The 12,727-nt window shown below is 49.5% G+C and overlaps 1 protein-coding gene across 1 annotated transcript in view; it reads right to left on the minus strand.

Annotated features, from left to right (window-relative positions):
• The window catches only part of CDH13 (cadherin 13), a 1,011,871-nt gene extending 1,001,399 nt beyond the window's left edge, over positions 1-10,472 (minus strand). Inside the window, exon 1 of the mRNA XM_070388650.1 lies at positions 10,286-10,472. Coding sequence (XP_070244751.1) covers positions 10,286-10,330 — 45 coding nt within the window. The 5' untranslated portion in view covers positions 10,331-10,472. The remainder of the gene's footprint in view (positions 1-10,285) is intronic.
• Positions 10,473-12,727: the final 2,255 nt, after the last annotated feature.

Here is a 12,727-nt window from a genome sequence, read left to right on the forward strand (position 1 = left end):
GCTAGGCACAAACTTCAGTTTAGATTCAGTCCAATGGCAACTCTATAGATCCGAGTGTCTGGATATGGCTCCAGGCTGCGTATTTCTCATTTGCCTATAGACTGAGAAAACACTGCTGCAGACAGTGGCACTCAGGAGGCACTGGCTGGACAGTCAAGCCCTCGGCACTCCCAGAGAGGGGTGCCGTCCAGCCTCAGGCTCGGGGCAGGCAGGAAACTGCCAGAGAATTAACCCGCATATTGGAATTAGCCTGCAGAGAAGCCACACCTAGGCTGGGTCCTGGCATCTGTGTGGCAATCCTCACTGGGATGGCTGTTCTTGTCGGGGGAAGCGTAAGGTGTGGGTGAGTTGTTGTTCCTGGTCAAAAGCAAGGACTCAGCAATAAAGAATACCGATAACCCTGAGCTAAACCAGTTCTGAAGGTTGTAACTGGTAATCCAGAGAGGAGGTCTGGGTCCCAGGCCTCCTTTTAGAGACCGGGAATTCAAAAATGAGGTCGCTGCAGGCAGCCGTTTTGACTCCAGTAGAGTCAGAGAACAAAAGGATGAAAGAAGAGAATTCTTACATCATTTGAGGGGACAAGGGAGCAAGTTTTTGAACAGTAGGGAAATACAGAGGAAAATGGACATGCACAGAAATCAGAAAAACATGGGTTCAAACCCTGGTCCCAGTTCTTAGTGCCTATGTAGCCTTAGGCAGATGTCCCAACCACTCTGAGCTTCTTTTCATCATATATAAAATGAAGACAAGACTACTTGCTCCTAAGGGTTGCAATAAGAATTTGAGGTAATGTATGTAACCAGTACTTAGCAGTAAATTATACAGAAGGTTATTACAGTTATTTTTATTTATTTTCAATAATATGCTCATGGTGTTGACAAGCATATCCACATACACACTGTCCTGATAAAGCCTCCTGGGAACAGCTACTGGGAAGAAACATCTAGAAGATATGATCCCACCAGATCAAATGATTTTATGAGGCATAAAATCCCCAGGAGAATGATCCTTGGGGAGCCACAGTATGAGAACTGGCAAATCCTTCTCTGGGGAGCAAACTTAATTTTTTATTTTTCAATGTCTGTACAGTTTTAATTACACATGTATTTTTCCCCTGTAAGTTAGAGACTCAAGACCAAGGCCCTCCAGTACCTTCAAACCATAAAGTGCCTTGCAGCACCATGTGTTAAAGCAACCAGCGTTCCTAAGCTCCCAGCATTAGCAATTATGGGATGAAGCCATGAGCATACGTTTATTTAATGCTCACCAGCACCCTGCTAGGCAGGTATTGGTATTCTCCATTCTTGTCTAGACACAGGAGGAAACAGAAGAAGAGGAGAAAAAGGGTAATTGATCAGAGGTCGCACAGCACGAAAAAGGCTGGGTCAGAATTCAGATTCGATTCTCAAAGCTTCAGAAATCTCCCTGATGCTCCTAAACTAACACCCCAGCTCCTCTGGGTCCCAGGGGACCAGAGGCCCTGATTCACCTCCAGAACTTCCCCTACTGAGGGCCAGGGCTGTGTAGTAGTACTCGTCTCTGGATCCCCAAATTAGCGGGATTCTTGGCACTTGCCAGAAATGAAAAATTATGGGGAGAGAAGAAAATATTTGAGGAAGAGAGAGGGAAGGAGGAAGGACGGAGGGAAAGGAGAGAGGGTAGTTCGCTCCTTCAATGCCATTTTAACTCCCATTGTTTCCGGTTGTAGTAATTACCAAATTCGTATTATTTCAGCTATTTATTTCTTGTTTCTTATTGGCGGCCCTCAGAAGACCAGAAGACCCACAAGAACAGGCTTCTTGTCCATCTTGTTTACCTATGAACTCCCCAAATGCTTCCGTAAATAACTTAGCACGTGGACGACTGTGCATCGCTCACCTTCTGAGGATAACATACCTGTGCTGCTTTTTTTTTTTTTTGAGACAGCAGTTGTTATACTTTTACCAGGACACCACTGCCCAGCACCCAGCTAAAGATTCTGCTGCTACACCAAGAAATGTAAGCATCGCCGAGGCTATATCCTATGCTGAAATGAAGGTCTGTTAGCATTCGCAAAGTGATTGCTGAACGTAGTAGATCATTATTTGCTTCATGTAGGAAATATTTCTAGTGCTGCTGATTGAATGTTCAAGAAACGATTAAAGGGCTTGGCAATGTTTCTCTCAAATATCTTTTGCATGAAAAGCCTCAGAGATTGGTTAATTATAGAGGCTACGCATCAGTCACTCTAGGCAAGGGCACTTCCAGGCCCCGCAGTGCCCATCCCTGCTGCAAGCACGGACTGGTCTGCAGGCATTAGCGTCACCAGGGCCTGGATGCCTCGCCTAAGGAGCAGTGCTACAGCCTGGCTCACATCTCCATGGAGATGGCCCTCAGACCCCGTTTATGACGTCAAACACCTGGGGTCCTTGTGTGGGGCAAATGGTTCCAACTCTCTGCCCACTGGAGGAGTGAGAACTCAAGCTTGCATCTTTAACCCCTCCCTAGCCCTTGTCCTGCCATCTCAAACCCAGATGCCAAGCCCTGGCAAATTCTCCCGTAACTGTCTCTTGGATGCTCTGAGAAGGTTGTGTCTACTGCTCCCATCTGCACTGTCACTCCCTGGGTCTAGAGTGACAGAGTCCCTGGGTTCTTCCCATGATCTCAGGCCTAGACTGGCTTCTCCTCCGATTCATATCCAGTTCCATCCTCCAGCTACACTGTAGCCAAATTGCTTTTTCAAAATAGAAATCTGGCCTTGTCATGCTGGACCCTCCACCACGTTGCTTTCAATGACTTCCCCATTGCTCCAGGACAAACACCTAAATCCTTGAGATGGCTGACAAGGCCCCGGTGGGCCTGGCACCCCCAGCTGCTCCCCAGGCCACTCTCTGGGCTGTAGTGTCTCCTGCATGGAGTTCCTCCACCACCCACACCCTGGCTTTCCTGTGTCCATAAGCCTCGCCGCTCCTCCAGACTCTGGACCAAGCAGCAGGCTATCAGGGAAGCCCCCCAGACTCTTCACCTAGTCTGATGCCTTTCTCGTATTCATACATTCATCCATGTTTACTGAGGCCGTACTATATGCCAGGCTCTGTTCTAGGCCCTGGGAAGCCAACAGTGATTCAATCAGATGACAACACATGCTGTATTTTAGTAGAGGGGAGAGACGAGGCACCGTCAAGCGAAACATATAGACTGGCAGGATCTGACAACTGTGTGTCCTTCCCTTTAGCAGTTGTCTCTGTTTTGAATCATTTATTAATGATCCCTGCCAGGGAATATCTTGGGATTCTGAGGCCCAAGAGAGCAGACACCGAATCAGCCTTACTAACAGGTGTTCCTTGAGCACACAGTAGGACCTGCTTGAATATCACAGGTGTTTACTGAATCCATCTGGCCCCAGGTGAACGTCCCTGAGGTCAAGTTGCTCGAGTGCTTGGGGCTTAGGAGGGATGAGTCTTCATATAGACCTTTAATGTCTCCTTCCCTGCGGACTCTCTGGCTGTAATTTTGAGCCAGAGCAGGAGTCAGCAAACTTCTTCTGCAAAGGGCCAAATAGTAAATATTTTAGTCTTTGTGGGCCATATGGTATAACAACTCTGTTGTTACAGCACAAGCCCAGCCACAGACAATTATATAAATGAATGGGCTTGGCTACTTTCCAATGAAACTATTTATAAAAACAGGCTGCAGGCAGGAATCAGCCGAGAGGCTGGTAGTGTGCAGCCCCCGAGTTAGATGATCCCAGATGCCCGGCAGCCTACAGCAGTTGGAGGCCGTGCCTGTGTGGCCTAAGTCAGACGTGGGTTCCGAGGACGGGGTCCTGCAACTCTCCGCAGACCCTACATCAATCGACAGGGCGATTATCTCAGCAGCTCCAGCTTCAGGCATTCACAGGCACCATCTCCCCCGGCACATGGAAAAGCAGGTCCCTGCCTGCTTTTCTCCCGGGAAGGAGACTTTGGCCTGGAGGCCGTGTTAGGCAGGAGTGGAAGCTGCCGCACTCCTTGTGGGGTCCCCAGGCTCCCCCAGAGGCTGAGCTCACTTCCTGGCCCTGCCCAGGCATGTGCAGGGCTGTGCTCAGCTCGGCAGCTGCTCCCTCCACCCCAGCCGGGCCCCGCTCCGCTGGGAGACACAGGGGCTTTGTACTTCTGTAGCAGACGGGGTGACACTCGCTGGGGTCCTTTGAAATGAGACGTGACATGTTAAAACGCGCCTAATGCTAAGGCTAATTTTCAGGAATTTGAGTTCTGCTGGCAACTGACAGAAGGAAAACAATCCCTCCCCCCCCCTTTTTTTTTTTTTTGGTATATGTATGTAGTTATATTTACCCTGATCTTTGGGGTCTGCAACGACTGAAAACAATACTTATCTGAGGCTCACCTGCTGGTGTGGGATGAGTGGACAGATTAGTCTAGTATTTATGGAGCCAGAGAACATTAATTGTAGCATTAGCACTGCATGAAGACTGTGGTGGGTGTTAACTGCTAAAAACAGTTATAAAAACACCACGCAAACTGCAGTTGGCACTAGAGGTGACAATGCCCCGCGTATAAAAGCACTCTAGACAACAGAGCTACGGAGCCGTTACCCTGAGGTTATAAACGCTCTGAGTGTTAGCTCCATGCTCCCGGAGTCCCCTGCAGGACTAAGGACCGTAGGGTGCCGAGATGATCTGACAACGTGCGGATCTGACAACGTGCTTACTGTGGGTGAGCAGGGCTGCTGGAATGGCAACGCCCAGGGAGCCACTGTGCCTCCAGGGCAGGGATGCCCTCGATGTGATCCTCTGTGCAGTGCACTGGGGCCTACGTTCTCTCCAGGGGTCCCAGAGCCCCTTGGCTGCTGACGCATAACATTGTTAACGATGCACCAGCACCCAGGTTGACTCAGACCTGCAGTGTGCCACTTCTCTGGGGGTAACGACTCCACGTGAAACAGTGACCTGGGTGTTGCGATGCTCTGGGTGGCCCTAGTCACCTAACCACTTTTGGTGGTAGTAACGTTCTCAGGGAGGAATGCCCCTTGGTCTTGTTCTTTCAAAGTTCACATCCAGGTGGTTCAAACAGAGTGATCGAAAAGGGGCCCTTCCTTTTCAAATAGCCTTATCATTGAAAAATAGGCAACATCAATCTGATCAAGCCCCCAGATTTGCAAAACCAGAAGTTCCTGATGCAAAGGCCTACCAGAGCAAGGAGGTGAAATAGATGAGCACAGTGGGATGGGTGGGTGGTGGGGAGTGGCGGGGACTGTGGCCAAGTACAGAGGCAGGTCCTAAGGGGACAGCAGTGACTCAGCTCCAGGGAACTGTGGCCATGTGGGAATGTAGTTCTTGGGCTGCCTGACCTTCTGACATTTTAAGAAATGCAGGAAACATGTTGTTGTTTTTTAAATATACAATATCCTATTTTCAAAACATTTGGGCCAAACAGGATACATCCATGAGCTACATTTGGCCTGTGGCTTCTACTCTGCAACTTCCCCCTGGAAACAAGAGTTACAGAATTGGGATGAATGGCGTTCAGTCCCACCAAGCAGATATCTCGAAGGTTCAACCCGCTAAGCCAAAAGGTGACCCATTCGTCTCCATGAGCCTTGGCTCAGTCTGCATTGCAAGTTTGAAATGTCATTTCTTCTCCCTAGCCTGCCCTTAGCTGTTTCTCTCAGTAGAGAAAGAAAGCACTTTCCACCCTAACCCTAGAATAAACCCACTACTTCATATCTGGTGAAGGTCCAGGGCTCCTACAGTCCAGCCAGTCATCATTTGTACAGTCTGTGCAGATATGCGGAGCCAGGCCTGAGGTCCCCAGAGGCTACACAGGCGACAAGGGGTGGTGAATTGTATTGGCAGCATCCTTCAGGAGGGTCAGAGTCTCCCAGGCGTGTGGGTACCTTGCTGACAGCTAAGTAGAAACAATGCAAAAACCAGTGGTCATCTGATTGATTCTGCTCAACTGATTATTGTAATTGGATGACAGGCCGATATTTCCCTCTGCTTTTCAACTGGTGTTGCAGGGTGAGTGGACCTGGCTAATGATTCACTTTTCTGGGTAGTGACCTGATGGGGAAGATTACCTCCTTTCACAGGCAGAACTGTGCCTGCTGTGTGTCTGGTTGCCTAAAGAATAAAACCAGGTTCAACCAAAGTCAAACGCCAGGAAATTTCAGAACTTCCTCACATTTCACATTGCATTGTCTACCAGGGTCTTCAAAACGTTCCCTGCTCTAATACTCAGAGGGGATAGATAGTTGAAGAGTAAAATAGAACAGAATAACAACAATAGGGAAAAAAGGAGGGAAAGATAATTTGTGCAAAATGACAGGACTTCTCACTGGGGGAGCTTGTAGAAAAGAACTGAAAATAAGGAGAACACTTTTTGGTTTTGATGGAGCTTTTACGCTGAAATTCCTCAAAATATGAGAGGTAGATTTAGAATTTTGTAATGCTGTGGATGGAGCCCTCTTCTGGAGAAATTTTTCAACAGGTATTAAAACAAGATCAAAACACACAGAGATGAGCCCACACACAAACGCAGAAATATGAACGACTGTTGGCTGTTGTCATTCAGATGTGAATTGAATCCCTAGTTCATCCTCTTCTTTAGCTTCTACTATACAGAAATTAACTAGACTCCCCAAGCAACTGTCTTATGGAAGGAGGGAAAGAAATATATTCTCAAGAAACCAGCTGTACTTTTACCTCAACAGTGAACTTCAGACCGAGACTCAACATTCATACCCCAATACTGGTACTTTTAGATAATGCAGTTACTGGGTGAGTTGGTTTGTTGGGCAATTCTGCTGTTAACACAGAGAGGATATTTCTAGGGGGGAAAAAAAAGATTTTATTTAATGGAAAACCCACGAGCTAAAGATAGAAAAGGAGAGAAGGGAGGGAGGCAGAGAGGGAGATATTAGCTAAGATGACTGTTGGGGCTTCTAATGTAGACTGTGGCATTACATAAATTCCAGATCACATATTCAGCCTTGCAGTTTATTAAATCTCTTTGGGGACTTGCTAAAAAAAAAAAAAAAAAAAAATTGTTCAGACACATGAACGCTACCACTTTGCAATTCCTTTCACCACTTATATCTGTTTCCCCAGCGCTTTTGGAATCTTACAGGCTGTCACATGTTGAACCCATCTCAGAGCAAGCGATCTCTCTGCAATGCTCACAATCCTTCCTCCCCAATGAAAGGGCTCTGCAAGTAAACTCTGCCCTTAAAATACAATATATGAGTTGCAGGGGCATAAGAAGATACTGATTCTCATTTAACACCCTGAAAATCAACATTCTGACTCCAAGAAAAACCTCCCCATCTTAAACCAACATCTCAGAATGCCATGGAACAGTTTTAGTCACTTCCCAAGTGACTGCTCTCCAAACCTGGATCACTCCCTACAGTCCTAATTCTTGGGAGATTACTCACTCATTGTTGGGGCTTTTGGCTAGATGTGACACCCAAATTGGGCTGGGAGTGGAGGAATCACATTTTGCAGTGGAATTTCTAGCTCACGCCTCTCTTGATTTGTTTTGCATTCATTATTTACCATAGCCAAATTCCAGAGGCTGCTTCTGGGACTGCCTTTCCCAAAATGCCCCAGGGGAGAAGAGAGGTGACTGCTTCTCTGCTTTGCCAGCTTCCAGCCATTGTTGCTTTGAATTCCTCTTCCCTCTTCCAAAATGCCTAAAACAGCAACCTAGCCAATAAACTTACAGAGATTGATGGCTTCCAAAACCAGACCCAGTGTATTTCAACGGTGGTAGAAAAACACACACATACTTGCCTGAACACCACTAAGGCCAAGTGACTAATTTGCTTTATGACATTGTTTTTCCCCTTTCTTATGTTTTCTCTCTGCCTGGGAAAAGTTTTGTTTTTGCTTGTAGGCTCAAAGCCTCCCAGACTCTCCCCACCTTTCACTATGCCACACAGAGCTTTGCACTTGAACTTCTTGCTGGTTAACTGATTTGCACCACAATGATTTCCCTGCAAGGTACTATTGCTACCAGGATATCGGTTACTGTCCTAAGGTGGACATTTGCTCCGATTATGAATAACAGTGTAAGAGAGAAATAAGCATCTCAGGGAAGGCAATTGAATTCGAGGTAAAACCTCTGCTCCTCCATCCTAAAGAAACTGAGAGAACCAACAGCCTTCAAAAGCCACCTGTGCCAGGCAGGTCCTGGGAGAAGAGACACACCAGTTGCTTTGCAAAAGGCATCATTCCCTAGAGCACAGGAATTGCTGGGTGCTGTCATGTGGTCTGATTTGCTCAGAGGAAGACAGAACCCTGGAATCCAAACTGAGGTCAAACATGTCCACGGAGAAGAGGGCTGTAAAGTCCTAGGTCAGGTGGTGGTAAGGGCTCCCAGACACGGAAAGCTCCCAGAGTGCTAGGCCTGGTGCTAAACGCATTACCAAGGGCATCCTGTTGAATGCAATCCAATCTGCCTAGCAATCCTAGGAAGGTGACAGAATTACTCCACCACGGAGAATCTGGAAGTTCAGAGAGGCTAAGCAAGCTGCCCAGGTGGTAGCACCAGCACACGGCAGAGGGGATCTGTCTGAATCAGAGACATGCTCCGAACCACCCTACTAAATTAGGATACACGCACACGTGCACACACACACACACACACGTACACATATACACACGCCTCCTCAGAGATAGCGAAGAGTCCAGAAAGTGTAGAAAACTGGCTCACAGACAGGCACAGGGTTTGTGGCAGGACTTAAAGCTACAGGGACCTCAAGAGAATCAGCCCAAAACCCTAGTAGGGAAGAGTATGACTGTAGAGGGCTGTGGATCCAGGGAAGAAGGAAGTCATGAGCTGGGAGTGGACTCACCAGCCAGGCACCCTACTCTGTCCCCAGGCACCATCATCCAACCTCACCTGCCCCACACAGAGTCATCACCATGGTTACCGCTTCCTGGGACACTGACCCATTTCCTAAAGTGGATGTCTCCCTGGTCTCCCGTCAGAAGGCTCCACTGCATCTCTGCAGTCCAGCCAGCCCCTGCCTGGGACTCCAGCGGCCTCACCCTCCCTACCCCCCACCCCACTCACACCCTCACACATGCGAGTGCCTCTTGCCCTGGCATCCAGCAGTCCTGGCCAGGAACTCGACACCCATTCCCAACACCCCAGGGCACTCCCTGTCTCCTTCCCTCCTCTCTGCCTGGCCCTGCCCCCATCTCATCCACCCACTTGTAGGCTGCCAGCACATGCCATGTCCCGTAGGCTGCCAGGAAGGCCAGGGGGACTGGGTCACCGTGCTGTCAGAAAACGGGCCCCAGAGCCGGGCTGAGCCTGCCGCCACCAGCACCTCCAGCCTGGCCTCCTTTCCTGCACACAAACTTCCTGAGATCTGGGAGATGGTTGCAAGAGGACCAAGTCTCCATCGCCCCCCTCTCCCGGGTCGCCTGCCCTTCCCTGGCGCCTCAGCGCTCGGAGGGTTAACAGGCAGCTGCAGCCTGGTGGGCAAGGCTTGAACTTTTCTCCGCGCTCCGCGCCGCCCTCGAACACCGCAAAAGCGGCAGTCGAGGCTCGGGGCGGTAGTTCCAGGGGGCTAGACAAAGCGGGAGCAGGAGAGAGGGGGCTTTGCTGGGGCCTGCGCCCGGGCGAAAGGATGAGCTCGGCCCTTATGGGCCCGAGGTCAGGAAGGGAATGGACCCCGATGCGGGCGCGGCTGGCGCCTTTGAGCGACAGCGGCAGCCGGGCTGCGGCGTTCGGCTGGCCCGAGGCGGCTTCCTGCGCGCCGCCCGGCGGAGCGAGGGGACCCGGGCGGCCCGGGAAGTCGGCGATACCAGGTCGGCCTCTCCAGCCCGGCAGCCCGCAGTCCGGACCAGAGCTGCGCTTCCGCGATCGGCGCTGGGTTGGGGGAAACCATGACTCCTTGGAGTCGCCTCCAACTGAGTCTCGCCAATGCATGAGCCTACTGAGGAGGCGAATCAAAGTTACCCCACTTGATGCAGGCGAGAATGTCGCCCCTGCTTGCGAAAAAAAAGGACTCGGAGCTCTCTCCACCTCTCCTGAACGTACACACACACACACACACACACGCACACACACACACGCAAGCCAGAGTGGGAGACCGCCAGCCCACCACCACCGCCCCCCCACCGCCCTAGGATTTCAGGGGCTGAGAATGACCTCCCTTTTGAGCCCCCGAGCTGTCTTCGCCGCCGCACCCGGAGTCCCCCAACCCTATGAAAGCCCCCTCGCCCAGCCCGCGCCAGGCAATCGGAATGCAGAAAAGGGGCTCGGGGCGCGCCCAGCAGTCCCCTCTTCCCTACCTGGGACAGGAGAACGCACAGGACGAGCGGAGTTGCCGGCTGCATTTTGCCCGACTAGAAGCGCCCGGCGGCGTTTTCATTCATGCACGCGGCTGCACTGAGCATATTTTCCGTGGGAGCCAGGCTTTGAGGAGAGGCTCTGCCTCGCCAGCCAGCCAACTTCCCAAATAGATCAGCGGCAGCATCACGAAAGCATTGGGTAGAGGCTGATGACCAGGACCAATGGCTTTACAAGACGGATTCCTTCATAAAGCTCCCTCGTTTTGCATGGCAGATACGGGGCGAGCACCTCGCCTGGCGCGAGCCCCTCGCAGGAGGCAGCCAGTTCGCTTTTTTGGACTGTTGGGGCCCAGCCCCACAAATCACGCTGGGCAACGCCAGCTGATGCCACTTTTCCAAAGAATGGAATTGCACCGGGGAAAGGCGGCCACTTGCAGCCCAGTGCAAGAGATTCTCTTTATTAAAATGTTAATAAGATCCACTTTATTTCCAATAAATCAAATAAAATGACCCCAGCAGTTCCAGTCCTTTCTACGCCTGGAAAGACTTGGTGGTGGATTTTTTTTTCTTTTTCTTTCTTATTTTCTTTTTTCAACGTGGCCCAAGTTATGATGGTGTTTGGTGTTTCCCTGCCATCTCACAAATCACCAAGACGACAGATCAATTCTAGCTTGCAGAAAAAAAAAATCCATCAAGGGGCAATATATTTTATTAACTGCTCAGGTGAGAGCCTGACTGGCCGCCTGCTCCACAATTGTGCATCTGGCACCAAAGTTGAGGCCATGATTTGAGGAAACTTTTTTTTTCTCTATCTGGATGTGTTCTTTTAGAAGCTTCTAGCTATCTCCAGGGATTTGGAACAGTAGTAGCCACTGCTCAAGAGATTTTATAAGTGGGGTGCTTTGGGAATGAGGGGAAGAGAGATCTTCCAGTCTAACTTTCACAGTAGGAGTTTAAGAATGTGTATTAAAGTCCTTGCTTTGTCATTTCCATACAGCCTCCTTCTAAAAAAAATTTCAAGTTTTTTTATAAAGGATAGTTTTCTGATAGAATTTATGCAACCAAAAAAAATCTGGGTCAGGAGGAAAAACTCAGAAAAACCGAAATACTAAACCCAAACTCTAATGTATTTCCTCCTGTTTGGATCTGAGATCCCCAGTGGCCAAAGCAACAAGGGAAATATGTAGACTACATATAAGACTACTAGTTCTTTTATGTGTAAGTAAACAAATACCTTCTGACAGAATTTCCCTGACTCTAAAAATTGGACTAAATGTATGCTGCTGCTGCTGAGTTGCTTCAGTCATGTCCGACTCTGTGCGACCCCATAGATGGCAGCCCACCAGGCTCCCCGGTCCCTGGGATTCTCCAGGCAAGAACACTGGAGTGGGTTGCCATTTCCTTCTCCAATGCATGAAAGTGAAAAGTGAAAGTGAAATCGCTCAGTCGTATCTGACTCTTAGCGACCCCATGGACTGCAGCGCACCAGGCTCCTCTGTCCATGGGATTTTCCAGGCAAGAGTGCTGGAGTGGGTGCCATTGCCTGTGACATCTAATATAGCAGCATGCTGAGCAATGGACCATGCTGAGATCTAGCGGGCTGGGCTGTATTCCCCAAGTCTGACACAGGCCCTGAAACATGGAGACAGTCATAAGGGCATTAAATAGATGTCTAGACTTAATCAAGAAGTAGCAGAGGGTGGGGTGGGGTGAAAAATCTGGAGTGACATTTTCAAAGTTTGACCTCCAGCTCTGCCACTGGATTTTCCCACTCTATGTGCCTCTGTTTGTCCACTGGTTAAATGAAACATAAATTGTACTGAACTCATAAGTTTGTTAAGGATTAAGTGACAAAATAACCACTCAATAAGTGTAAACTGATGCCCTTTTAAAAATTTCTTCATTGTCAGCAGTTCAGTCGCAAGGTCATCTCACGTGGTCCCAAGGTCACTGATCAAGACGCAGTGCCATCTGACCACCCAGCTGCATTGGCCAACGCTGGTCCAAGAGATGGCAATGTTGGTCAAATATCCCCAGAAAAGCCCAAGAAAGGTGGTGGCTGCTGCTGCTTCCAATCTCTTCAGCTTTCCACTGCTCTCTTTAGGCACCCACCTCCAAGTCTCTGAGAAGCGCAGTCAGCCTTGGACAGCTGATCTGATTGTCCCAGCTGGGCACCCACATGTGTGGAGATGCCTCCCCAGGTTACCCACCAATAGGAGTAAAATGGAGTACTCTGAAGTGAGACAGACTTCAGATCAAAGCATCCTAGAGTACCCTAATTTTTATCCATTCCAGGGAAGGCTCCTAGGTTGAGCCCATGGATTCAGCAGACACAGAGACAGAGAAGAGGGCAGCTTGGGAGATGATCAACCATGACAAGGGATAAAGAGGGCAGAAGGATGATGTTGCAGCCACTTTTCCACACGCAGCCACTTGGGCAGG

This window comes from Bos mutus, chromosome 18, assembly GCF_027580195.1.
Source record: "Bos mutus isolate GX-2022 chromosome 18, NWIPB_WYAK_1.1, whole genome shotgun sequence".
In the NCBI taxonomy this organism is placed as follows: domain Eukaryota; kingdom Metazoa; phylum Chordata; class Mammalia; order Artiodactyla; family Bovidae; genus Bos; species Bos mutus.